Source organism: Cryptococcus depauperatus, chromosome 5, assembly GCF_001720195.1.
Source record: "Cryptococcus depauperatus CBS 7841 chromosome 5, complete sequence".
Taxonomy (NCBI): domain Eukaryota; kingdom Fungi; phylum Basidiomycota; class Tremellomycetes; order Tremellales; family Cryptococcaceae; genus Cryptococcus; species Cryptococcus depauperatus.
This window is the reverse complement of record NC_089472.1, coordinates 1,483,062-1,509,506: the sequence shown is the minus strand read 5'-3', so window position 1 is coordinate 1,509,506 and position 26,445 is coordinate 1,483,062. Positions and strand designations below refer to the sequence as shown.

Sequence of the window (26,445 nt, the reverse complement as noted above, 5' to 3'; positions counted from 1 at the left end):
TGCCGATAATAATGAGAATAAAGAGGAAGGGTTGATTTTTTAAATCAAACTATTATAAATTGAATATATTCAACATTAGCTCCTGTCAGGTGTTGTGCATATTGGAAGAAGAGTAGGAATATGGACGACCCGACACACTATCCACCATATTCTTCGTCCACAACGATGGATCCGCGTCAACGCGAATCGATCGCTCAGCTTATTCCCTGCGAACTAGATTTAGATGGTTCGGCAACCACGATATCGTCCACGTCGCCTCCCTTACCAAGTTCTTCAACCGGCTTTTCAGAAATGGCAGATATGACCGTTGGTAATGTGGAAAGTGCGGACGGGATTGATGGGAATGAAGGCAAAAAAAAGATTGAACGGTAAGTCTTGATGATGGCTGCCGTGTAACGAGATGTTGACTACGCGCAGACGGAGAACAGGATGCTTGAGTTGTAGAGTCAGAAAGAAAAAGTGCGATGAAGCTCGGCCAGTCTGCGCTACGTGTACAAGATTAGGTATAAAATGTATGGGGTACGGCGTAAAGAGACCTGGGTGGTTAAGGGGAAAAGAGAATGCTGCCAAGGCAAAGGAGCATCTGTATGTTTGTTTTTCTTATGAGAGTAGCACTCATGCAGAATCGCAGTAAAGCAACAGTTGTCAAGCGGTCAGCGGCTACTAAGGGGAAACAACTAGACTCACCTGAACAAGATAGTGCTGTAGATCGCTCTATCTTTGTTTCGTCTACTGTTGACCTCTCTTTAGATGATAGCAATTGGAAAGACGGTTCAATGATGAGTAGAACTTGGCAAAATCCAGCAAAGAATCTGTACGAAAGTGTATACAGGGAGCAATATGAGGAATGTTTCGATGCCTCTGACAATGAGTTAACAGGAGTTGCGTCATTGTCATACGTTGACGGAGTAAATCAACCCTTTGCAGTGCCAGCATCGAATCTGGAGATGGAATCCAGCACAAAGAGTATGTTTAGCCGCGCCGGTCAAGAAACCAATAGTGAACTTGATGAACTGTGGACCTCGTTCGTTGGAAACACCTGTCCTGTTTCTTGGGACACAATCCCTACTCAGTCCCTTCTAATTCAACCACCCATGCAACCTTCTACATATTTCCATGTCTCCTCGCCCACCACAGACTTGTCATTAGCTCTTCCCCAACCACCCTCTCAAAGGACACCAAACGATATGAACTATCTCAAGCATTATCTGCAAGTGGTTATGCCCGTGCAATATCCTGTCAGAGGCATCTCTTTAGCAATGGGTGACTTTATCGCGCCTCTAGCCCTATCCGATTCTTCTGTCCTTGCAAGCATTTCCTCCCTTGCAGCACTTCATCTGGTCTCTCAACGGACGAAAAATCGAAATCGACTATTCACGGTTCCTCCATCGTCCTCTCACACTACGTCCGCCTCCATAATCACTCCAGCTTCAGGAACATTTCGTGTTGGTTCAGGAAGCATATCGGAGATAGGAGACGACGAAGCAATTGTAGCCACCGCTTCACATCATCGTGCATTGAAGAGACTTCGATTTTTGAGCCTTAAAGATTTGACTCAAGAGGAGGTTATTGTAAGCGTGCTGTCTGCGATCAGCTATCACATATTCTCTGGGGGTACAAGCAGGCATTTGAAAGAGATATTGGAGATAAATCAAAAATGTTTGGCAGCTGCTATCGCCTCTTCTCCTGAACTGTCTCAAGATGAATCAAGGTGAAGTGTCTGCAATTTCTGTTCCCATTTATGCTGACACCTTTTGTAGCACAGCACCCATCCCTACTTCCCCATGGCATCGCTATCGTTGTCACATTGAACATATGCTTTGGACGGATATCATTGCATCTGTCTCCATAGGCGTAACCAGTCGACTTCTGCCAACTTACAGAAAGATTTTGCTTCATCTGCCAACTGACAGAGTAGTGACCAGAGGAACAGGAGCTACCGTATTTGTTTTAATGGACAAGGTTATGGGGTGTGATAGTACAACTGTGAGTCTTTTTTTTCTTTTTCGTCCATCCAGTCCAGATGGCTTGTAGACAACAGAGGGCTCTGGACATCTGTTTGAGACATATCTCGTGTGTAGACGAAACACTGATCTTGTCGCTTTTAGTTATTGGCATACGCTGAAATAGCGGCTCTCCACGAATGGCGTACCAAAGTTGAGCGTCTAGGTTGTCTCTCCTTCAAAGAACTACTTCGCCGAGCTTCTGATGTAGAGAAATTATTTGATGAACGTTCTTGGCGAGAATCACATCTTCTTGGATATCACGATTATCAGGATCCATGCACCGAAAGAGAGGAATGGTCAGGGGGAGCAAGCAGAGGTTTGAGGCGGATAATGAGCGAGGTATATTATGGTGGCGCAAGGGTGTTTTTGGCAAGTGTTGTGAATGGATCTTGGCCGAAAGGTTTGTTCTTGTTCCTCACCCGCACGACATTTGCATTCAAAATCGCTGATGTGTCTGTGTTGTAGTACCTGACGTTGCATCAGCAGTACAAGACACTCTGCAAGCACTCAATCGGCTCTCTCTTGAATATCCCCATATGTCAGGAATGAATCGTACCTTGGTGCTTCCTATCACATTGGCAGGGGTTCACTGTGATACTCTGACGCAACGGGATTTCATTCGGTCTTGTTTTGAGAAAATGGGACCAGATGCTAAAGCGTTTGGCAATACTGCTCCGGCTATGGAGTTGATCGAAGAGGTGTGGCGGCGTCGTGCAGAAGCCGAAGAAAAATATAACGAAAAAGGTCAAGAGACCAACAAGAGTGTCGATTGGAGAAACGTTATGAAAGACTTGGGATGGGAAAGTGGCATTCTACTCATTTAAAGGGAGAGATTTTTTTGTTGCAGAGAGGGGTCTCAACCCAGAAAACAGCGATTGTCATGTTTTTTTTATTGTTGATGATATTATACGTGTAGTATTCTTTTTAATGAAATGGGTTAATGGAGGTGTTGCGTTACAGCTTCATCAGCATGTACATCTATAACCATCTCTGTACCGTCACAAAATGTGTCATTGACAAGCTATCTTTGAGCGCCACGCCTTTTTCCTAACCCTTCAATGGCAACATCTTCATTGGCCCAAGCAACTCGTTCTGAAAAGTTTCGACCCTTGTCCCCTTTCTCTTTGAAAATTTGCTCTACTTCTGCCCTGTCTCTCCCAAAACCCAATGGCTGGCCCCATTGTGTCCAACATGGAACGACGCCTTGGAATGCCTGACCTTGGTCATTCTCTGGCGCCTCTAATATAGGTTCTTGTTCACCGCTGAAAGCTCCGTAACGCTGCTTGCAGCTAAAGGTTTTGATTCGGCAACGTACAATGGCTGTACCCTCCACGTTGGCTTTGATGGGCATGCCTACATCCTTGATTCGGTCGTATCCCACGACGGTATTCGTGACAGCTGCTAACGCATCGGTCTTTTCCGCGTGGTCAGAGGAGTCACAGAGGACAGAAGGCTTATACAGATGAAGTGTGGCTGATCTATAGTTGAGCGTATGGTTGTGGGCTGTCGGGGAAAGAATCATGCCGTCAACTTTCAATGTGATCATTAGCATCGTAGGAACACTGGGCCCGATGTGACAAACTTTGTGTGGTGGTCGCTGTCAGTGTTTCAAGCCCTCTCTGAACAGCTTCCACAACGCCTGCGTGTTTGTGTCTGCCATCCCATTAGCCTACGCTGCTGATTTTTTTTCATCTGCTTTCGTCAAGCCATCCAACGTACGTATGAAGGTAGACGACATAACTTTCCGGATCTTCGTCATCCTCACCATCTTGCACGATGACCATGATAAGCGGAAGGTTCATCAACGTCTCCTCGCGTTTCTGCCCTTCTCCTGGTTTGTCCCCTGGGTGAATAAAAGCGACATGGGCAACAGGACTTTCAGAAAAGATGTGTAGTGCTGCAAAGATAGAATAGGATGCGCGCTGTTTGTACAGCCGAATATCAGCGGATAGAGTAGTCATGGAGTGTTGTAGCTGGATCTTTTCTCAAGTTTGAGTCAGTAAAAGGCATAGAACGTGTGACAGTGGAATGTTGGACTGAGATGGCAATAGAGCTTCCGTAGAGATTGCAGGTTATCATTACGTAACTTGGTGAAGACGTCCAGTGAACCATTTTAACTGCCCAAATGATGGAGTTGTATCATGAAATAGAGAAGATACGCTGCAGCGAGTGGTCAGACTGTCCTATACCAGGCGTCAGCCGGTGAATCATGACCAGAAAAGGCAACGTCGATGGAGACTGGGAGATTACGATTCAAGCGTCATCTTTATGTATCAAGGAGTGGTGGTTGTACGGCTCAGAGTGACCCGCATCTGCCATGCGTCAGCTTGCGTCGTACTGGTCTGCCTGGATCAAGTGTTGATAGATGCCAACAACCTCTTGCCCAGGTCTGCGCCTCACAACGCCGAGTAGATTGGCATGTAGTCTGCATCCGGACAGCAACAGTCTTGACGCTGATAAAGAAAAGACTGGTGATACGATACAGACACGAAAACTGGTTTCACGTTGGCATCAGGTGTCAACTTGGCCAAATGAGCATTCTCCCGACTGTCTATGCGATCTTTTGATTCATTAGAGTGTTGACGAGGTCATCCTGACGCTCCATGCGATTCCACCTGCGATTCCACATCTCACGCTGTACCACAGCGATAAGAACCCTCTCCACTTGCGTTTCCCATTCCGTCGCCGCAACAAAGTTGACCTGGATTCCTGCCACTTGTCAACACCTGTCCACTGTCAACATCTGTTTACCATCAAATCGGCCTGTCTACCCACGACACACCTTCACCCTCCGGCACACCGACACGCCTGCCACTCTCCTGGCAGCACTAATCACCCAGCCGGTGACCGCTTCCCCATGGAGACTGCCCATGAGCTGGCGAATCCTCTCCCACCGCCAAGTCCTGCTCACTGCCATCTACACCGCCAGACAAGTCGACACCCTCTGCTCGTTCCGCTCGCTCTACTCGTTCCGCTCGCTCCACCCGTCCACTCCTCTCGCGCTCTGCACGCTCCTGCACCACGACACGATCCGCCTCGATATCCGCCAACGCCGCAGCGCGACGCGACACCTCAGACGCGCGGTGCGCCAGCGCAGACTGCTGCGCCTGCTCGGCGCGTCGCTGCAACGCTTCCAGCTACACCCATCAGCCGGCTGCACGACACCCTCCACCTACATGGTCGCGCAAGACGCCCGCACCCATCTCCAACACATGCACCGCACGCAGCGTCCTCTCAAACCTGTACTGCTTTACGAAATCCACCGTCTGCGTCCTAAACCCGAGCTATCCGCTGTCAGTCCTTGTCGCCGCCACCGCCACCCACCGCGATGAGGTACTCGTGTCCGCCCTTGACGGCGAGGACCCGCCGCTGGAGCAAGGCGTTGCTCGCCTTGATCGTCTGATACTTTGCGTCGTCCGACGCGAGTATATTCGTCGCCATCTTCAGCAGCGTCTGCCCGTCAGCCTGGCCACATCCACACACCCACCTCTACCGCCTCTGCCGCCTCTCTATACCCATTGTCCCTCACAATGCCTCTGTCCAGCAGCCGGCCAAACTTGATCCTCGTCTCCCGGTCTTGCGCGTCGCTAAACACTATCCCACCGGTGTATCCCGCTGGCTCGGTTGCCAGACCCTCCGGCGGCCCTCGCCGCCCCTCTGCTGCCTCCAGCGCCGCTTTTCGTCGTTCATCGAGAGTAGACATGGTGTTGGGATTGCAACAGGGCGATTGCCACTTTTACGCGTACCACGCCACCGCGCGCCTATCCCGCTTACCCAACCCCCGCCTATCCCCAATAGGCCCCCTCGCCTCCACCTCCACACCCTGAAACAGGACGCCACAAAGAATCCGATTCCACTTTTCATCGTTCACCACCCACCTCGCACTAAAAAATAAACTTTCACACGCAACCGCCAACCGCTTCGCTACCCCCCGCCCACCACCCACCGCCCCGGTCCAGGCCCACCACGAAAGGATCCCGAACGCCCCTGCGCCTTGCGCCCGACACCTGCACCGACACCGACACCGACACTCCAAACCCCCCGCCCGACACTAGCGCCGTGCCATCCTCCCACCATGGACACCTCCCACACCCTCGCCCCAGCGGACATGTCCGCCACGACCTCCGCCACGACCTCCCACCTCGCCCCCGAGCCCGGACAGCGGCCCCTGCCGCCGCCCCCGTTCGTCGCCGGGGGCTATCCGCCACCGCCGTTTCCCGACCCGTATGCTGCGCCGGGCTACGACTATGGCGCGGCCGCGCCCAGCTGGCTGCCACCGACGGACCTCGCCGATGTCCGGACAGAACTGCTCGACGTGGGTCCTATGGGTGCCGCGGGCGCGCAGGTGAAGCACCGGCGGCGGACGACGCCGGAGCAGCTCAAGGTGCTGGAGTTTTGGTACGAGCTGCATCCGAAGCCGGACAACGAGCTGCGCGAGCGACTCGCGGCGCAGCTCGGCATGACGAAGCGCAATGTGCAGGTCTGGTTCCAGAACCGGTGGGTCGATGTGTGTGGGTCGTGCTGACTGGCCGTAGGCGGGCCAAGATGAAGGGGCTCGCGCGGAAGGAGGCGGAGGAGCAGCAGGCCGGGGGGTTAGGGGCGCCGACGTCCGACGCGGCGGGCTACGGGCTCGCGCGGCGGGCCAGCATCGCCAACGACGAGGCGGCGCGGCGCGGCAGCATCCCGTACCCGGCGTCCGGCGGCCAGACGTCGCCGGCGACGCGGGCGGTGCCGTCGGCGCTGCACATGGCGGCGCTCCGCAACGCGCGCCGCCCGTCGGTGCCCAACCTGGCCCCGGGGCCCAGCTCGGCGCCGCCGACGGGGCAGACGCAGCGCACGCAGCTGCTGTCGAGCGGGCCGTTCACGCCGCCGCGGGTCGTCTCGAACCAGCACCAGGCGGGCGTCGGGCGCGGCGCGAGAGAGCTCGGGACGATTGGCGACGACGAGGTGCTGCAGTTTGTCGGCTGGCCCCTCGCGCGCGACGGCTTCCTCTCTCCCTCGCCGCTGCCGAACCCGTCGTTCTCGTTTGGCTCGCTGCCGGCAGAGCCGTCGCTGCCGCCGCAGGGCGCGCTGTTCACGACGATGCAGGACCGCGGACGGCTCGGCAGCCTCGCGTCGGTCGGGACGGTCGAGACGGACACGGGGGATGAGCTCGATGTCGGGAACGAGCAGTGGCTGGATGTGCCGGACGGGTTCGACCCAGACCACCGGCGGGCGTCTGCGTGAGTGCGACACGTGCGGCGAGCGCTGACGACGGTAGCCCGGCCGACCTGCTGCGCCAGATCGGTCTCATCGGTCTCGGCATGCCCGCCACCAAGGCGAGTCCGGTCCGGCCCTCGCCGCTGAACACCCATTTCACGCCGCACGCGCACGTGCACGCCCCCGCCTCCGCGCCGCTGCCGCACACGTTCACGCTGCACGGCGCCGGGCCGTATCCGGTGGCCGCCTCGCCGTACCCGCCGCCCGCGTTCCCGCCAGACTGGCCGGTGTCGCACATGCTGCCGGGCCAGCCGGCGGACTGTCTCGGCGCGGGGTGCCATGCGAGCCCGTATCCACTGGACGGCGAGCGGCGGGACTCCGTTGGCGAGTGGCATGTCCCTCTCGGCGACGCGAGGGAGGGAGAACACCGCGGCGGGCGTGCGATGGGAGAGGATGTGGCGTACGACGCCGTGAATGTGCTGGGCTAGTGGCCGGGCGGCGTGGGTCCATGGGGGCGGTGCCGCCATCGCCGAGCAGCGGAACTGCTCTTGTATCTATTCGCATGTCAAGTTGTCAATTCGTCGTATCCACGGGCTTTTGTCTCATAATTCTTATTCACCTGCGTGGCGTTCCGGGTTCGAGACTGTAGGGGACAATGGGTTCTTTATAGGTTCTTATAGAGTTGTAATGTGTGCCATGCAACACTGAATCTTGTCGGTGTGAACGTCGATGAAACGCCAGTATCGTCGATGGTTTGTGGCTGTTCGCGACCGTTTGCGACTGTGCGCAACTGTTCGCGACTATTCGCGACACTCCACGACACCGATAGATTTACACATTACATCCAATGCCAATTCACAGAATTCCAAAGATCAGATACCCTACTAGATATATCAACAAAACATCCACTTATCCAATCCACCTTTTCTCTTTTTTTGCTTATCCATTCGGCTTGTAAAACAACAGTCTACATGTATTTAGAAATCATTTTTTACGTTTTATACTCATCCATACGGTTCTTCAGTGGAGGTTGTGGCGGAGCCCATTCTCAAGCGATGCCATCCGAGATGGCATCGGAACACCAGGAACGACAGCGCAACCACTCCCAAAGGTCAAGTGCCCCGGTGCGCTATGCGCAACAACACATCAGTGCCCGCTCCAGTCGCTTTCGCTGGCAAAGGTTATGGCGCCTGCAAAACATCAATCACCGCTCATGGCAGGATACACCCAAACGTACTTTCACTCAAGCCCGCTCCACTCGGTTTCCTTCGCAAGCTTCTCAATTCGCCAACGCCAGCCGGATAACCACTCCCTCCCCTCATCTCTTTTCTCCAGCGATGAAGCTCGTCCTTGATTTGCGCATCTCCCTTCCAGTTGACCATCTCGCCGACAGCGACACTTGCACGACGCCCAAGATTAGGCTCACGTGAAAGATGGGAAAAACTGGAAGGAAACAGCGGCGAGCCGGGCCCACGATCATATATCGGTAGGGGATTCTGCGTCGTGGGAGTTTGAACAACCGACGGAGAACGCATCAAAGGAAGATACAGTGGACGTGACGGAGCGGTACGGATCTGAAGACCCACAAAACTCTTGCGCGGCGACCGGAATTCGGGAATGGCCGTTTGAGCGTGGGTCGGAGAGTTGGGAGACGTAAAAGGGCGGGGAGAGCTGTGTAGATCGGCATGTTGAGGGGAAGAATCACACGTTTGGGACAAGAGAGGATCAATATTGGCCTTGTTACCTGCCCTCTGGGCAGGAGTCTGGCTCGTTTGGACTTTATATCCCTCCTCTTCATTCTCTCCAATAGTGGCCATGCTCCCCAGCTCGAGGAGAGCACCCATCCCAGCTTGAGCTTGACCTTCTTCATCTTCAACAATCTCTCCAAATTCTTCTTTTAATCGAGCTTCAGCTTCTTCCTCATCCTTGGGCTCAAGTCCAGCAATGAGCACACGATTGGCAGAAGGGTCGTATTCTCCTTCTTCACCAAGGCCAAGTCCCCCCCAGGAAGGAGGACTGTCATCCTCAGATCCCGCGTTGAGGAGGTCCTCATCACACCCTAAACAGACGCCCAGTTTTTCCCATAGTGAAACGTTTCTTACTCTCACAGCTTGCCTAGCTTTAAACGTCCAGTCATAATCATCCATATCAGCCCTATCGGTTTCTGTAAGATGTTTCACAAACTCTTCCCATCTCCACTGCTCTGGATTAAGTTGCTTCCAGTTGGGTCGAGCAGGACCCTTTGGAAAAGCCGCATGGAGCAGAGAAAAAAGCTTAGCGTTGACAGAACTGTGTAAAAGGTCATGCACGTCGACGGCGCGATCGACAAAAGGAAGAAGAACATCCTCCTCCATTTGGACGTATTCGACAGGCTCAAGTTCAGCAATTACCTTTTCGGGCGAGTCAGGCAAAGCTGAGCGGCGAGGAAGAGAGGAGGCAGATTTTCGACGCTTCAAACCCTCATCAGAAGCAGCAGTCACAGGAGAGCTGATCGATTGTGCAAGAGTAAAAACTTCGTCTGGAGAAAGGTACCGGCTCTGAATGTTGTCACCTTCCTCTAGTCTAGAGTGAACTCTGTGTAAAGAATCATTCTGTGCCGGGCCACAAGGGGACGGAAGGGGCATCGTCTGAGTATTGGGGCTCGCCCCAAACGAAGACGCTGCGAAAGAGCGACGAGGACCTCTGGCAGAGGTAGCGGGCGCAGTGAAGGAGGAAGCGAATGCGTTGAACGGAACAAGAGACGATTGCGATTTAGATCGGATGTGTCTAGGCGTTTATGAGCTTCCAGATCACTCCATAGTTGTAAAAATTTACCTCCTGTCCTTGTTATTCTCTTGTGTCGGTGCCTTGACCAAGGTCAGTTTGGAAAACAATCCAGTCCTTTCATCTTCCTTATCTTCCCCAGTCCAACTTTTCGCGTTTGCAATCATACTCTCTCTCTGGCTCAGGCCTCTTGTGAGACTACCAGCCCTTTGCAGAGACGAAGACAAGGGCGCAGCCGTCTCAGAGATTCGCCTGGTCGACTCGAGCGGAGAAAACGCTTGCAACGGCGAGAGAGCTGATAACTTGGGAAGCCGAGGCGAAGAGGAGGTGCGTTGGCGGACATTGATGGGCGAAGGGGCCAAAGTGTCCCCAAAACTGTTCTCCTTGCCAGACATCGAGGCTCGGGACAGAGACTGAGAGCGGGAAAGTTTGAGATGGTCTGCAGAGCCACGTCTGCTCGGCGGAAGGCTTGAACCAAAGCCCGGCGAGGCAAGTGCGGGCAACGAGTTGTAGTTGTGCAAGACTGGCACCGGCGAGCAGATCTGTTGAGTCTGAGACTGTGGATATATTTCAGGCAGCGTGAAGCGGGATGGCGATTGCAAAGCAGGTGAATACATGTACGAATTCGGCATTGGCATTGTGTGAAATGGTCGTTTGGTTTCAGGACACCACGAAGTGGAAAGTGGGTAATAACGCAAGATAGTGTCCACAAGAGGATAGATAGAGGGAGACATATCAGCGCATGACCAACAGCAATGACAGTGTGTATACGAGATGGGATGAGTAGAGCCGCGACGGCGGTATCGGGCGAGCAATGCCTTCCACTGGTGAACCAGGTTCTCTCAGAGGAGGCATGAAAGGAGGTCGAACGTTAACAGCCTTGCTTGCATGCTGGCCGTCCAGAACCTTGGCGGAGCCTGACAAACGAAGCAAAGAAGATGACCCACCTTGCTGTCCTGCTCCTCGTCTTCCTCCGGGATGCTTTCTGATGAGAACGAATTTGCGCTTCTTTTGTCGTAATCGTTGAGAGAGTCAGTGGCGAGAACGCGGGGTGAGGGTGAGGACGAAGGCGAATGCTGTCGGTGTGCGTTGTTTTGGTGTTGAGGGAGAAAAGAAAGCTGCGAAAACATCTTTAGCAGAGATGATGAAAGAGTACGACGACAGAAAACGGAAGATTAGGTAATTACCTAATTTTATATGCGACGCCGGAACAATGTGGCACTCTTCTGTCTGGCACACACAATGACGCAGGGAGTGCGTTACAGACAGCGGATTTTGCATAGAAATCAACCAACCAACCCTCTATACTCGCCCTCTGTCTCAGCACTCTCCATCTCCTGCTGTGCCTCCATAGCAACGATTTCATCCCAGTCTGGTTCTTCAAACAATGGCTCCTGCGTCGTCTCTGCTGGTTCTTGTAAAACCGTAAAGGGTCCATGGTCGTTTGTCGCTTGCTGAGAATCGCGGGCCACAGAGGCAGGTGAACTGTGAACTGGAGAAAGGCCAGAACGAGGCGTTGCGGAGAATCCATCTAGAGAGTGTGGATTGTTGTCAGCTCTGGGGTAGAATGCATCTCTAAGTCCCGATATGGCAGACTGTATTTTGCGTCAGCTTAATCAGGTTACCACAACATCACATATGGAGTTGCTGCCATGGCAAAACAACAGACGCACCTCCATCCTTCTCGACCGGCATACGGCCTCGGTTCGATTTATGGTATGCGCAAAATCCCCTTTTGGAAACATTCCATGAGCCCACATCTGATACAGATTGAGCAGATTTCTGAGGTCCTCAGCCTGGCAGCAGAGAAGAAAATGGTCGTCGGTGGGTATTGGACATTGGTCATAAACAGGATGGCCGATACGATGAACGTGAAGATGGGCATATAAACAACATTAATCCAGATCAGCATCTATTGCAAGAAATGATATTCGCCACACACCTCTCTTCCCTTGCCTTTGCTTTTAAACTTTTTTGCGGCTCTACACAATGCTGGAAAACCTTTATCTCCTAGGATGCTGTCCATAGTTTAGCATAACCATCGTTCATGTACAGATAATGCAAGCCTACCGATCAGGATCAACCTTGGCAATGGTCCTCTTTTTCCTTTCTTCCTGTTCTCCGTCTTCTATCGTATCGCCCGGCTGATTTATACCAGCCAGGGGATCAACAGATAGGCCGAAAGATACTCCGCGGCCAGCATGGTTCACGTCCGATAATTCTGCAGAGTTCATGGGTAGAGTAGAAGCTCTGGCGTCCGCTACAAGCGAGTTTCGTGTATTCCTTCGCTCTTCGTCTCTACCTTGTACTTCCAAACCTTCTGCAAGGTCGACCGGTCTTCTGCCACTGTTTTTCTGTTTATGGATAGCTGAACCAGTGTGAAGGTGCGTGGGTGACCCATAGAGCGAAGGGCCTGGGGAAAAGAACAAGGGGTTGTCATTCTCTCGGAGAACCAGAGGGGTACTTGGAGATGGTAGATTGTCATCAAAACGAGGAGAGTTTGGAGGAGAGTTGAAAAGATTCTCAAGGCTTGCCATTGGAATTTGACTTTGTATTAGGCGTTGAAATAAAATTATTATTATTTATTTCGACGCGTCGCGTCCATCACCCATTTGACTCCGTTCATATTTTTACTTTTTATTGGTAGAATACATATTCATTCTTTGATACCGTAATGTATTCTAGTTTACAAGATTGCTCATCATTCATAGTACCTCGTGCTACCACATCATGCGTTAGTAGTCCTGAGAAGCTCGACCGTGATCTAGTACTAAACATGCATGCCCCTCACTGTTACAATCGGTCCCTTCGGACCAAATGGTGAATCTCTCGTCCTATCGATGGTCGCCTGCTTGAATTCCTCTAATGCTACAAAGATTAGCTCATGTCGCTGTCCAATTATTGCTGTTGCCTTCTCAAGATGTCGGATATTGCATTTGAGAGCATTTTAAGCAGCTATGATGGTGTGAAAATTGTCTAAGGAAGATGGGCGGTCCAACCTCAAAATCATAAAATTGCCCCTCAAGTCGTTTTAAATCCTACTGTTATAGCATGTAGCATTGCCACTCATAATATAGAGCTTGATGCCGTCCGTTGCAGGTTCTTTGACATATTCGCTCAATCTTTCGGCCAAAATCTTTTCTCCATGCATCTTGGTATCGACTCCAAAGCACAGGGTCGGAGACCTGGAACTCTGCCCATTTCCTCCTCATGCCTTCAGGCACTTTGTCTCGTTCTGGCCGGTCGGTTGTACACGAGCAGGATTGTGTGTTAGGCTTGCTGGATGAATGGCATATTTATGCTTCCAGCCTTTAGACTCAATCGAGCTGTCGTTGAAAACGACTCGTTCTGGGTTCTGAGACTAAAGATGGCAGAGGCAAGTAGTATGTTGCTTTTGATGTAGCGATGATGACCGATTTCCTTGTGCTTTGAGAGAAAAGCCATTAAGGCCACAAGTCGGCTGTGAATGAGCTGATTTTGACTTTGTTTGATCTTGTCCCTAATCGTCACAGGATTCTTTCAATATATGGCATGGCTCTCATCTGGCATCTGTCATCGACTGAGAAAATCTACCGGGTTTCTGGAAGCTACAGTGTTGCGGCCACTTGTTACTAGTTGTGAGAGGACCGAGGACTGTAGTGAGCCAGCCAAGTTCTTTGGCGCATACTTTGAAAACTCGCAAGCTATGGAAAAGTGTAGAGGCGTTTGATTGAGCAAAAGAGTCGGTAGATACGCGTTTGACCGGCAACATTATCATGTAAAGAGGTGGAATGAATGTATAAAAGTAAAATTAAATATTTTGCATTTGGAAATTAAAAACGCGCTGGGATAATTTCTCAATATTTCGTGACTGGAATATTCAATATCACCACATACCTAAGCAAGTTTTTCTTTTTCTTTTATAAAACTCTCTAATCCATGTTAAAACTACTTTGTCCAAGACTTTCGATAAATTGAAACAGGAAGTTACTCGTTGAAGGCAAAGGCAAGTCTTGCTCAAACATGTTGTCAGATTGACTCCCTTGCTATATGGTACGTTATACAACTCCTTTTCTTCTCAAAGATACCGCGCTGATTCCAAGAAAAGCATTTACTGAAAACTTATAGCAGCCATCGCCACAGGCAAACGGCTCAATGAATGATATCCGCTTGCATTGCTGGCACATTCTTCAGAAACACCAGTGCAATTGTTTAAGGTTGCGCATATGTATGTTTGTTATGAGTCCACTGATATATTCCAGACCAATTTACGAGAATGCTCTCAACCTCTTTATGGACGCATGAGCTGAAAGAAACCAAAGGAAACCTCAAACCATGCAAGAGAGTTGAAAGGAAGGCTAATTTCTGTTACCTGGCTGAACCTTTGTATCTAAGGCTTGCAGATCAGAAACTATTTCGTCGCAATCAACGGAGCTCTCTCTCCTACAATGATCAAGGTGCTTCAAAAACATTTCAGGTAAGATGATGGCTGTCGCAAGGGCGCTTCCTTGCATAAATGGCCCTTGGCGAACTCTGATGCTTTCTGACCAAGCTTGTGTCTGACTTTTGGACCTAAGACAAGCCAGCTAACGGCCATTTTCAACTTGACTGTGTCTTTTCATTAATAGTGTAGACGAGACCCAATATCGTACAGCTTGAAGCTGTATAACGATCTAAACTATACACACACACGATGCGTCGTCTGTCATTCTTGTTCGTGTTGCTGCTCCCGATACTGGGTAAGAAGAAACAACAAGTCGGTGTTTCTGATCGCTGACAAAAACAGTCTTTGGAAATAAAGCTCCTTCGACTTTCGTTCCAGACGATACCAAGACTACAACTCCCCCTAATTCCGGTTCAGGGGGGGTTGTTATCGTAACGAGCACTACGAGGATAACAAAGTACGCTACCACTTCTAACTCAGGCAGCACCGCTGGCGGCAACAACCCATCTCCCACAGGAAACGATCGCCCAGGTGGCAGTGCTGGCGGTAATATCGTAACGACGACGACGACGATAACAATACCTCCAACTGCTTCAGGCTCAGGCGGCACTGCTGGTAACAATCCATCTCCCACAGGAAACGATCGCCCAGGTGGCAGTGCTGGCGGTAATATCGTAACGACGACGACGACAATAACACTACCTGCTACTGCTTCTGGCTCTGGCAGCACCGCTGGCGGCAACAACCCATCTTCCACAGGACCCACAGATCCTAACCATACTGCCGGTACAGAAGACGATTGCCCAGATGACAACACTGACAGTAATACTGCAACGACCACTAAGACAACAATACCTACTACTGCTTCTGGCTCAGGCAGCACCGCTGGCGGCAACAACCCATCTTCCACAGGACCTACTAATACAGGAGACGATTGCCCAAATGGCAGTAAGACCACAACGAGTACCACAACAATAACACTACCTGCTACTGCTTCTGGCTCAGGCAGCACTGCTGGCGGCAACAACCCATCTTCCACAGGACCTACTAATACAGGAGACGATTGCCCAAATGGCAGTAAGACCACAACGAGTACCACAACAATAACACTACCTGCTACTGCTTCTGGCTCAGGCAGCACTGCTGGCGGCAACAACCCATCTTCCACAGGACCTACTAATACAGGAGACGATTGCCCAAATGGCAGTAAGACCACAACGAGTACCACAACAATAACACTACCTGCTACTGCTTCTAGCCCAGGCGACGCCGCTGGTAACAACAAAAGTCCGGGTTCTATTGTATCAGCAACCCTTACAACGGAAGCCGGCTCGTAGGCCTCCAGCAGGCAAAAGGGGTCTTCAAGCGACTGTGAGACAAAACTGACAAACACCATATCTGGCTCCGATTAACAAAATCAAAGTCCGACAGTTCATCATCCAAGTCCAATTCAAAACCTACAGACGACTCCCTATTCCTGATAGAAAGAACCATGTTGCGAATTGCGTCGACTACAAATGCAACACTGGGGCTGACTGGTACGTCTCAGTGCTCTGCGCCATCTCCAACACCCATGTGAATGCGCCCTTGTACTTTCTATCTGATATGGTAGGCGACTTGAGCGACGCCAGGTAGATAAGAGCCAGAATGTATTCTAACGGTATGGCTAAGACCGGATCTTATGCGAGCAAAGAGGAGGCCCGGGCGAAGCCTAATGACATCTTAAAGATGGAAGTTGGCTTGCAGAGGCTGTCGCACTTACTATGAAGAGAGCAAACGCTTCATTCCTTTATCACAATAACGAAATACTGATATTCAAAAACAAACTCAAGACTAGTGATTTTGAATCAGCAGGTCAACAAGCATTCACGTATCTTGCTGGGACGAGTACGACGAAGAGAGATATGCCGTCCGACCTGAAAACATTCTGTAAGTAGATCCACTCTCTAGTCATGTGGTTATTTGCCTTCTGACAGACAATGTCAAAAGTGTCGATAAAGAAAGCATCTTTCTCTTCAATCGTTGCGCTTACTCACGACTCACCAGTCAAATCATGCAACAAAAACCAGCATTATACATTCATTAAGAGTGTAGGCGATAGACAGTATGTTCTCTTTCGCGTGTTGTCTTCGCGATGTTTGTTTTGCTCATTTTCTGACAGAGTTCACATTTAGGATCCTTACGGTGATGGTCAAGATGCATATCATACAGTCGACACCAATGTGCTGTTCAAATCGAGCAAGTATTTAATCTATGCGAACTGGGCGAAATACAATTTGCTTCTATGGCAGTTGGATTACAAGTGTGGACTTGAGGTCCAGGTTTGGTTTCTAGTGTACCAATAGGAAACCCAAAAAGACTTGAGCGGATAAGGGGGCTAAGTGAGTGTGGGTGTCTTTAGTTCTTTCCAGTGTTTTTGGTTGTACGTAACTTATGTAGCTATGCAAGATGATAATTGTAACTGGAGACGTATGTTTTCTTGCTGAAAGAGGGTTGACAAATACCAAAGGTTGTCTAATACCTTGCAAAAGACTCTTTCAATCATGTTGTCAAAGTGAATTACGCTCATAGCAGTTGAACTCACAGTTATACATTGCAGTTGCCAATCCACAGCATATTCATCGAGTCTGTTGCCAAAAGGACGACCCTAAACTGTACAAACCGCCAGACATCCCTCGACCTTTGCACACATTTACCAAAGAGTTTAATAAACCTCTGCCAACCGTCCAGGGGGCTATTTATCAAGTCGATTCGTTTACTTATCGCTCAACTGTCAACTGCCCTTTCTCCCAGCTCGTCTACCTTTTGACATAACCACCGTAGTTGACTGAAACGCTCTTACATCCCAACGAGACCTCGACACTCCTTGCAGCAGACATCGGCAGCCATTGGTCGAACGATAGAGACAACAACCCAGCGAAAAAAAAAAAGCCGCCATATTAGCCAAAGATAGCCATGGTATGGGATTGAATATGGCCAAGTTTTTCAAGTCACTGCAACAAACCTCCCATACAGACAGTAAAACTACCCAACAAGGTAGGGTGCATGCCAACTCTTCTCCATGATGCCCGATATCGCGCCGAGCACTTGAACCCAAACAGCTCTTTGCGTATGCCCCTTCTCAACTGGACGCTGCATTGAGCATGCCGCCTCTTCCAATCGTGACGACAAACCACGATTCTGCTGTTCATCATGTCGTGAAAAGCACAACACTAGCCGCCCAAGGTTGCTTTAAACCAAGCGATGAAGCTGCCGGATGGTACCACTGTCTTGAGAAGTTGTCAACAAATGCACCGCATCCTTGCAAACATTTCTTCAGCCGTGACAGCATACACCATGATGGGTATATATCTCTGGCGACATCTTTGGAAATGTCATAGAGCAGTCGAGAGAGTTGGGTATATACGATATCCAACGGAGAGGCTGGAGAAAGTCGAGGGACACAAAGTGGAAAATGCTTGCTGGGAAAGTGCCCAAACCGCCCTCAACCAAATGTACAGCCCATAAGCTTGGGTGAAAGACAGCGTGAAGGGAGAAAACGATGCGATGGTGACAACGTCGTGGTTGGGTGGGCAATATACCTCCAGCCAAGTGCCAGGTCTCAGTGAATTGGACTCGTCCTAATCCGCCACTGTCACTGGGTGGGATCCATAGGCAGGGCAAGACAGTATGGCAGGTTCAGTAGCAGGACCTGCCGGGAATCAGTATGCTGGCTCTTTAGACTATCCACCTGTTGGATAAGGTAATGAATATCAACATGGTAAAGATGAAGCGACGCAAAAAAAGTTGAATGCAACATGGTCAGAGATGGAATAGATAAACAAATGGTATTGTGTCCGGACACACGGGGTGCATTTGTTTGGTTCCGTGTGGAGGGTCAGTTGCAAGGTGTCCAGCAGGAAGAGTTGTATGGTTGTGGAATGGGTAGACTGGACAAGTGTTGAGCTTTTGGCGTTGCTCATAGTGGTTTGGGCTGAATTGGGCTGAATAGGATTGACATGGACGGCGGTAGACTCGGGTGGTGTGGGTGGACTGGCCTCGCGGCTTTGGGTTAAGCTGGGATAACATGCATACGTGGTAACCATTAATAAGCAGTTACAGAAGGCGGACCCGATACCTGGGAGATAGAAGTATTTTGGGGGGAATAGTTATCTTTGCAAGAACTACCTTGGAAAGAACTAACTGGGACAGAAGGCGCGCTAGAGTCCCACCCAGAGTTCCACCTAAAGTCATCGCAAGAGCGAGGGGGCGCGGGGGAAAGGTTGAGCAAGATGGAAAAAGCTTCAGCGGCTCTTCCAGGGTCAAGTGGATCGTCATCTGCTTGGCTTGGCGGTGGCTACAAAGCCGTGTTGAGAAAATCAGATCCCAAGCTGAGCCAAGCCACTCACCTTGGATAATGCGTATGAGACGCTATTGTGAAGTAAATCATAGAGCCTTTCCTTTAACTCATTCTCAGACTTATCAATCTTATCGAACACGTCTGTCAATTCGTTGACGGCTTTCTCCACCCCTGGAGATAACTGGCTGCCCTGAATGCTAATATTTGACAAAGATTCCACTACTTCGGGACACTTCCTCATGGAACACTGTTTTTTCATACGGTCGGCGACAGTCGAAGCGAAATATAACATGTCAATGCTTTTGCGACCAGGAAAATTTTCGACATAATTGCAAAGTACGAAACCTGTGGCCGCGTCGATTTCCATACATACATTCTTCCATTCGTCAATGAGGGATTGCTCATTTATTGAAGACATTGATGATGGGTGATGTTTGATTATAAATGGGCAGAGAAATAGCCTTGGGTGAATAGAAAACAGACGTAGAATTCGAGTGGCGATGTTTATGAATCAAAAGACGAGAAATCAAGGCCACCTTCAACCGAGCATGTAAAATTCCAATCTTCTCACAAAGGACTATCCTTTCAAGACTTGAGACATGAAATGCGACAAAGAGGTCTATGAGGTCCGACCAATGACGCAGAGTTGCCACTGGACTTGTCTTTCGACGTTTGACGGATGTCTGTAGGCGAGATTCGACACGTCGTTTCACGGTCTGCTGTCGCTATGAGGCATTGGCCAGTAGATCCTTTTTCGGTAAATCCATCTTGTGTCTTTATGAATCCTATCGGCTGTTTTCGATCTCGTTTGGTTGGTGAACTTGCCAAATGTACGTGAAGGAACTGGACGATGGTAAATGGTCGATCAGAGATGAGCGGTGGGAGACGTACGGGTAGGACTTGTCATGAGAGTACGTCCGCACCTCGCTTCATCCATCGAAATGTCACGCTCAATCTCAAGTCTCTCAGTATCCTCTCATGGCCGAGCCCATCCTCACCATCAACCCTATCCTCGAGTCTTGCCTCAATCTCATGCTTCCAAGCCCATCGCGCTTCTCCCGAGAGAATATACACCGTCCGAGGCTCAAGGTAGACTTGATACACCTGTCTTGCTTCATTCCCTGCAGGTTCCTTCTCAAACCGCATGGTGCATCCACCAATGAGAGAACACCCCAAGATGCCATCTGCATATCGATTTGGCAAGTCGACATGGGATGTGATGCCTTGTCCTGCGGCATAGAGATTGAGAATGACTTGACGAGCAAGATGTTGTCGGAAAACCAAGTTGTAGACTTGGTTCGGGACTCTTTCTTGGATTGCCTTTTCTATTGACGAGAGCAGGGCCATGATATACGGCGGTAAGGATGGTATAGCATGTTTGGAAAAGGGTGGTTCAAATAGCATGGCTTGGTCTCGCGTCCCGCCAGAAAACACATCTGCGTCTCCTATATCTTTCAGAGCTCTGCCTGCCGGTTCAAGTGGTCAATGCCTGCATGACTTATTTCCATATGATATCGTCATGGTGCTTACCTGCTGCATCACTCGGGAGGAGTCCTGGAAAAACATACAGACCAGGTATGGGAGGACAAGTCCGCTGAGCGGTTTCCAACCTCAGAGGACTAGACGAGCCTGTGGACGTTGAAAACAAAGAATCGGGCGATGAATTGGGTTCGCTCATTTGTACCATACCATTGTTAATTTTCTATTTGTTTAAATATACAGGCCAGGTGGAGGTGGAGGTCATTGGAGGTAGTCAATTCTGCCTGTTTGTTTATAACGTCTTGTTGTACATTTATACTTCTTCTCTCAGAGATAAGCTACAGACATGCCGAAAGCATCAACAAGCTCAGATTGGTCAGGCAACTCGAGCGGTAGCTCTAGACTGCCGCCATAACACCGCGTTGCGGAGATATCTGCCGCTCCTTCAATCCCATCTCGTTCTCAAGCTTCTGGCACGTCTATGGGTCCTCCTGCTTCTGCTCAGCCAGGACCGGCCTAAATGCCAGCCAGGACACGAGTAACTGTCTCGTTGGACCCCCAGGGGCATCGATTTTGGTTCGACGTACGGAAGAACTGGGACAATGACGCTACAATCGACTCAAAGTCGTCTTTCGAGCTTCTACTCGACTGGTTAGGCCTTCCCAACTACTGGAAACGCTTTGCAGCCGGCTTAGATGGCTGCTCAGCTGCTGAGGCATCCAAACAATGCTCTACATGGCTTGCAAGCAACTTCTGCCCCACCAAGAGGACGCGACAGGTTTGTAGGAGGAAGGCAAGCCATTATCAACCCTTTAAGCGCATTCCTGGGACTGACATATCGCTCATTCCTTCAGTTAAGCGAAATGCATGATGGGTTTTGCAAGGTCTACAGGCCAGACTAGCATTAGTGACAGGGCACAGGGCGAGCCATTGCTGCACGAGACAGGTCTTGTGGCTACAGGAAAGCTGATACCAATGATTCACAGACAAACGCCCTCGGTATGACGTGTCTACGGAGGAAGGCATGAGAAATGCAGAGGGCTCAGAATGAATACAAGGCCAAAAAGCTTCGGCTTCAAGAGGAAAGGATGGAAAGTGAGTGCGAAAGAAGACAGGAAGGATGAGCGACGCATACAGCTGATAAGGCTGTTGGTTGGCGATCTCATGGCTTGAGGGGCTCCTGGTGATAATATGAGCTGTCCTGAGGCTTGAGCGAAGGCAAAGGACCAAGTAGAAGCAATGCAGAGAGACATACATGTAAGTAATGACTAAAATGCAGCACCTACAGAGCCCAACGACGTTCGTCGACCTTCTGCATTTCCCTGACTACCTCTTCTCGCCGCCTGTACTGCTCTGGAAACTGTTTAAAATAGTCTTCATGACGCAGACGTTCGATCCACGTCTCTCGCTCTTCATGCATGATGTCTTGGAGGTCGTCCACGTCAAGAACAGCCCTCCAGTTCCTGAAAAACAGTTGTGCAGAATGCAAGCGGTGTTCATGGCGAGGAACATGCACGTATTGGCTGAACGGAGGATGCCAACTCGTGCTTTGAGGATGCCAAAGGCTTGTTCTACCGTCACACGGGCTTTTGCAGCTTGAGTATTGAAAAAAGTCTTCTCACATCAGCTTGCAAGTCATAAAGGTGTTGCCGCCACGCATAAGCAGTATGCTGAAATGGTCTGCAGAGGGTTATGCAGATACCAAATCCACTAGGCTCTCGTCAAGATCAGCCTGTCCACGTGCTCTACGGAACATAGCAATGACTGTGGTATCACATAGTAGGCCTGTATCACCTAACATGTACTCACCTGGCGAGTAGGCGTTTGGCTTGCTGTGCTCGCATGTCGCTTGCTCTGGCCGAATCACTGTGCTGAATGTAGATAAAACGTCTCCTATCGTCTACTACAGCCAGGAGAAGCATGCCATATCGGAATTTCCGTGTCCAGAAGCTTGCAGCACCTCACTCTGGCCTGGCTGGAACCTGTGCTAGGTTGAGATGTGAACCATCAATAAAGCCGACGCCATTGAGAAGGCCACAGAGGTCCTGTACAGCGTATCTGACCCTGTCACGTTCAGCACCGCCTGGCCAGGCTACAGTATTCTGCAGCTCAAGATGGATAAGTGGTCTACTGGGCAAGTCGACCTGATAGGCAATTGACTCCTCAGACTCTTCATGCGCCATATGACTCATGAAGACGGCCGACCAACTTGAATTCGAATTTGACAACTACTCTGATTCATACTTGAATCTACAAGCTAAACGACCTCCTTCACCCATCTCTCCATCTCTTTCCGCAAAAGATCGACGAGGAGTACCCACCTTCACCCTACTGACCATGCCATGAAAGCTTTGGTAGCCACCCTTATACCAGGAATATACCAACTCCCACGCTATCAGTATTTGGCCCAATCCTTCAAGTGATACAAGTACCGGGTACTCGTTTTCAGGTCTTCCGCAGGAACTGTGATGTAGAGTTTAGGCAAAGATACCAGGTCGGTGGTGTTCCAAAGCTGGATGCTGTTGGAATAAGCTGTCAGCGACTGACTGGAGATTCAAACCACCTACGTCTTGTCTTGTATAGTACGAGAAGCGATAGTATAGTACTTATTGGGCTCCAGACCTTTCGCCTTGGGTTTATCATTGGTCAAGATAGTGGCAGGATTGGGATAGGCCTTATCCATCCAGTCGTCTACGCGCTTATCAGCCTGCAGTTCCCACTCGCTTGAAGACATACCCCAGTCCTTGCCGTCCTTGTCGGCGTCTTCCCTTACTACGTCTATACCGGTAAGATACTTGAGACCCCATTGACCAGCCTCTGCCACTTTTTCCTTATCCGCTTTTTCCACGTTCTTGAACAGTTCACCGTTCACGACGCCTTTTCCGTCATCTGCTTTGTCGTCTTTTTCGTCTCTTTTGTCTTTTTTGTCTACTTTGTCTTTCTTGCCTAGGGATATGATAGCTTGCCTAAAACCACCGGCATACCTGTCTACTGTCAGTGTGTACAGCCTGGAACGTTGCAGATCAACCTACCAAGCTTTGGGTCCGTTGTCGTTACTTGAACCCGCGGCGTCTTTATAACTGACAGGAACCTGTTTTGCCTTCCCATCCTTCGAATCCAAGCCGTAGACGCTGAAGGTGGCACTCTCCGCACTGTCCAAAGGCCCCTTGGCGAGTTTGAAACTGTCTTTGACTTTGTCAGGGTTAGAACGTAAGAGCGCGCAGAGAGAAGTGGTGAACCAGTCGTCGTCATCATTCGTTTGGATGTCTAAACAAGACGGTCCACCGGACTGCGGGTCAGAATCATACAGTGGACCGCTCGTTTTTTCAGGCGGGTTTGTTGTAGATTTCCAAGTCGAAGCAGCACTTCCTGAGGGCGTTTCGTTGCCGTTTGAGTTTGTATTGGTAGCGGTGACGGTGGAAGTGACGACTACAGTATGAATGAAACAGCTGCTGCCGGACGATTGATCTACAGCGTTTACAACGTCCACAAGCCCAGTATCTCCTGTTCGCTTGACGTGGGAAGTTGGGCTGGGAGCAGAGACATTACGACTGGGTTGGAGAAGATTTGCCATGACTTGGATGATTGGTCAACTACAACACTTGTACGGGAGGATGTTTGGCTCACCCAGCATTGGCATTCCCACCATGGCAGCAAGCGTCGTAAACTGTACCATCTTGGTCCAGTTTTGTTTAGATACGAGCAGAGCGTTGTAAAAGAGCTGCGTCTTATGCGCAGAAACGTCTCCTCAAACGGGAGCCTTGATTAGCATCCACCTTTCATCGTCTTGCCAGCAGCAAGTATCACAATGCTGCTCCCTTTCAACTTTTCATTCACAACGGATGCACCCTTTGTCAAGCTTTCAACGATTCCAGTGCTGGCGAGGGTGATGTGCATGTTGATTCATACGTACAAGACAGCTTTTTGCATTGGATACGGTGTAGCGTGGAGGCTTCGACGTACAAATGGATGAAAAATGCAGAATGAAGAGTAAAAGCAAGATGCATTTTTTTATTTTTTTATATGTGAGAGTTGGGGTAGTTAGTTCTGACGTACAACGTACAACTGAACAGATTGAGAATGGACTATCCCAAGTAACTCGTTGGCAAACTAATCATCTCTTGCTTCGAGGAGCGTGACTATAGACTTTTGGCGTATGTTGCTGACTTTTATGCTTGAACTTTTTCTGATCCATAGGGTAGAGTCAAGTCGCTGGCGTATTCTCCTGCTCTCGCCAAGGAGTACTACGCTGACCTCGCTGCCCGTCCCTTCTACGGAGGTCTTGTCAAATACATGACCTCTGGTACGCCTGTCGTCGCTATGGTCTGGGAGGGTAAAGATATCATTCGTCAGAGTGTATGTCTGAGAGTGGGTGCAGGCGCGAACAACGAGAGGATTCTTGTATGTTGTAGTGTTGGATTGTGGGTGCTACCAATCATCTGGAAGCTGATATGAGCTCTTGTCCGAGGCCAGTATGCTGCGTTGTCAGGACGGATTTGACTCTGCTACCAAGGAGATTGGTCCGGGTTCAGCGAATCGAAACTCTGCAGCTGTGAGATTTGTCTATCGCAACATCTTGTTACCGCACAGATGGCTTACAATGTGTTATCTGATAGCCTGTTGCCTGGGTGCACTTATGTCCTTTACGGCCATGTATACGGACATATCGTATAGCATTGAGTCATGGCTGACCGCTAGAGGTCTGGATAGCACTGCCTTGATATGCATTGAGAATTGTTATAGTCAACAATGTCTCCGTCCTGGTGAATGTTTGCATCAAAAGCACGACTCGCTACCCAAGAGTAGGTCACTTGGTGAAAGTATGATTGAAGTTCTCGGCTCAAGATTGGGTGATTCAAGTCTTTGTCTTGTTAATCTTCAACGAAAGCAACCAACGGATGATGGCAATCATAAGTTTAAGGAGTGATCATGATATAGCAGGTTTTGCCAGCGAAAAGTTAATTTACAAGCCCAATCTACATGTCTTCTATCTCACAGATACACTAACCCCTCAAGTAGTTCTTGAGCTCTTTTTGGGCGTCCGCTTCCGAGTTCCATTTGTCCGTACTTGTGCGGGTGATTTAACCACCTTCTCCTCTACCTCTTGAAGAATTTCAGCCTTCTTTTGTGGAGGCGAATAGACAGCCCTTGTTTGATCTCGACATGCTATGATGAATGACCGGATCATTAAAAGACCACCCAAAAATAAGATGCAAATGGCTCTTGCATGTAGGGGATCAGCAGCAGCTGTTGTATCTCTTGTTTTGATATCTTCTGGCATGATTAAGTTGAACATATCTGCAAGATGACTGGTTCCCTTGAAGTGCCTTGTGAGCGCCAGATACATGATGCTGGTCAGGGCGGCCGCCCAAGCATCTAGAGTTCCCAAAACTCCACCTCTCAACAGCCCTGGCACTCCAAGTTTCCAAGAGTCTTCCGCCAAACCAAACAGTCCTACCAGAAGCCCACCGCCGGTGACAGAGAGTGCACCTAGAAGCGAGAAAGTCCATAGGCCAGCATGTCGGAAAGATGGGTTCACGACAACCAGACTTGGGAGCATAGCAAGGGTTGTTCCCCTCGTCATTGCGTCTGAGCAGCTGCCAATAAGGTTGAGTAATAATGCTGGGCATGTGTCGACAACATATGCAGACAAGCCTGTGGGAATAAGAAGGGTGTAAACGACAGGATAGACGACCCATAGGGCTGACGATGTGAGCCAAGAAGGAGGTTGGCCAAGCAATAACGCAACAAGAGTACTTCCTCCCCCTTTTATTGATCTTATCAGTTGAGTGTTCCGTAACGTAAGGCTGGCTCACATGCCATGACCAGATATCCAGCCAGATCTTGAAGCCTCCCGACCTTTTGCTTTCTACCGCGTGTCACTCCAGCCCATACAATTGTCACCCTGGCAGCATGGATGGCACTGAGACGAAGATAAGGGAAGTATACTGGGTGTATAGGGGTAGTTGCGAGATGGTGAACGAATGCTGATAGTTGTAAGATTTGAGCTGATGGAATAGTAGAGTTGAGAGGCAGAAAGGCGGATGAAAGGGTTGAAAAGTTATCTAATACAGGCATTTTCAATGTTGATTAGAGTTGAAGGGAAAAGAAAAAAAAAAAGAAAAAAAAGAAAAAAAGGACAGGCATCCACGCGACGCGACTCTGACGTAACCCTCTTAGTCACCAATGGGTCTGTGCTCACCATCTTCTTTTGTATAGATATATTCTATTCCATT

The 26,445-nt window shown here is 49.9% G+C and overlaps 11 protein-coding genes across 11 annotated transcripts; 4 read left to right on the top strand and 7 right to left on the bottom strand.

Moving 5' to 3' along the window:
- Positions 1-120: 120 nt before the first annotated feature.
- On the top strand, positions 121-2,830 carry L203_104718 (uncharacterized protein; the record flags this gene model as incomplete). Its single annotated transcript, XM_066214096.1, has 6 exons — positions 121-368; positions 418-585; positions 632-1,711; positions 1,761-1,986; positions 2,109-2,406; positions 2,472-2,830. The coding sequence occupies 6 exons, from the start codon at positions 121-123 to the stop codon at positions 2,828-2,830; spliced, it is 2,379 nt and encodes a 792-aa protein (XP_066070193.1).
- A 197-nt stretch (positions 2,831-3,027) lies between these two features.
- L203_104717 (uncharacterized protein) lies at positions 3,028-3,967 on the bottom strand (the record flags this gene model as incomplete). The annotated part of the gene is made up of 3 exons (XM_066214095.1): positions 3,028-3,536; positions 3,589-3,659; positions 3,726-3,967. 3 exons carry the CDS (start codon positions 3,965-3,967, stop codon positions 3,028-3,030), a joined length of 822 nt encoding a protein of 273 aa, XP_066070192.1.
- A 669-nt stretch (positions 3,968-4,636) lies between these two features.
- On the bottom strand, positions 4,637-5,709 carry L203_104716 (uncharacterized protein; the record flags this gene model as incomplete). The annotated part of the gene is made up of 7 exons (XM_066214094.1): positions 4,637-4,732; positions 4,782-4,788; positions 4,843-4,870; positions 4,918-5,128; positions 5,183-5,272; positions 5,331-5,447; positions 5,494-5,709. The coding sequence occupies 7 exons, from the start codon at positions 5,707-5,709 to the stop codon at positions 4,637-4,639; spliced, it is 765 nt and encodes a 254-aa protein (XP_066070191.1).
- Positions 5,710-6,081: 372 nt separating this feature from the next.
- Positions 6,082-7,693, top strand: L203_104715 (uncharacterized protein; the record flags this gene model as incomplete). Its single annotated transcript, XM_066214093.1, has 3 exons — positions 6,082-6,486; positions 6,542-7,124; positions 7,179-7,693. The coding sequence occupies 3 exons, from the start codon at positions 6,082-6,084 to the stop codon at positions 7,691-7,693; spliced, it is 1,503 nt and encodes a 500-aa protein (XP_066070190.1).
- A 658-nt stretch (positions 7,694-8,351) lies between these two features.
- On the bottom strand, positions 8,352-12,505 carry L203_104714 (uncharacterized protein; the record flags this gene model as incomplete). The annotated part of the gene is made up of 8 exons (XM_066214092.1): positions 8,352-8,395; positions 8,443-9,971; positions 10,020-10,510; positions 10,916-11,086; positions 11,264-11,563; positions 11,642-11,764; positions 11,911-11,986; positions 12,039-12,505. 8 exons carry the CDS (start codon positions 12,503-12,505, stop codon positions 8,352-8,354), a joined length of 3,201 nt encoding a protein of 1,066 aa, XP_066070189.1.
- Positions 12,506-14,640: 2,135 nt separating this feature from the next.
- L203_104713 (uncharacterized protein) lies at positions 14,641-16,565 on the top strand (the record flags this gene model as incomplete). The annotated part of the gene is made up of 6 exons (XM_066214091.1): positions 14,641-14,686; positions 14,734-15,724; positions 15,823-15,929; positions 16,120-16,320; positions 16,381-16,495; positions 16,553-16,565. The coding sequence occupies 6 exons, from the start codon at positions 14,641-14,643 to the stop codon at positions 16,563-16,565; spliced, it is 1,473 nt and encodes a 490-aa protein (XP_066070188.1).
- Positions 16,566-18,475: 1,910 nt separating this feature from the next.
- Positions 18,476-19,148, bottom strand: L203_104712 (uncharacterized protein; the record flags this gene model as incomplete). The annotated part of the gene is made up of 2 exons (XM_066214090.1): positions 18,476-18,727; positions 18,780-19,148. The coding sequence occupies 2 exons, from the start codon at positions 19,146-19,148 to the stop codon at positions 18,476-18,478; spliced, it is 621 nt and encodes a 206-aa protein (XP_066070187.1).
- A 485-nt stretch (positions 19,149-19,633) lies between these two features.
- Positions 19,634-20,408, bottom strand: L203_104711 (uncharacterized protein; the record flags this gene model as incomplete). The annotated part of the gene is made up of 2 exons (XM_066214089.1): positions 19,634-20,196; positions 20,261-20,408. 2 exons carry the CDS (start codon positions 20,406-20,408, stop codon positions 19,634-19,636), a joined length of 711 nt encoding a protein of 236 aa, XP_066070186.1.
- A 2,196-nt stretch (positions 20,409-22,604) lies between these two features.
- On the bottom strand, positions 22,605-23,885 carry L203_104710 (uncharacterized protein; the record flags this gene model as incomplete). The annotated part of the gene is made up of 6 exons (XM_066214088.1): positions 22,605-22,728; positions 22,777-22,900; positions 22,946-23,193; positions 23,242-23,265; positions 23,518-23,785; positions 23,837-23,885. The coding sequence occupies 6 exons, from the start codon at positions 23,883-23,885 to the stop codon at positions 22,605-22,607; spliced, it is 837 nt and encodes a 278-aa protein (XP_066070185.1).
- A 404-nt stretch (positions 23,886-24,289) lies between these two features.
- Positions 24,290-25,136, top strand: L203_104709 (uncharacterized protein; the record flags this gene model as incomplete). The annotated part of the gene is made up of 4 exons (XM_066214087.1): positions 24,290-24,303; positions 24,355-24,363; positions 24,412-24,610; positions 24,699-25,136. The coding sequence occupies 4 exons, from the start codon at positions 24,290-24,292 to the stop codon at positions 25,134-25,136; spliced, it is 660 nt and encodes a 219-aa protein (XP_066070184.1).
- Positions 25,137-25,220: 84 nt separating this feature from the next.
- On the bottom strand, positions 25,221-26,287 carry L203_104708 (uncharacterized protein; the record flags this gene model as incomplete). Its single annotated transcript, XM_066214086.1, has 2 exons — positions 25,221-25,975; positions 26,026-26,287. The coding sequence occupies 2 exons, from the start codon at positions 26,285-26,287 to the stop codon at positions 25,221-25,223; spliced, it is 1,017 nt and encodes a 338-aa protein (XP_066070183.1).
- Positions 26,288-26,445: the final 158 nt, after the last annotated feature.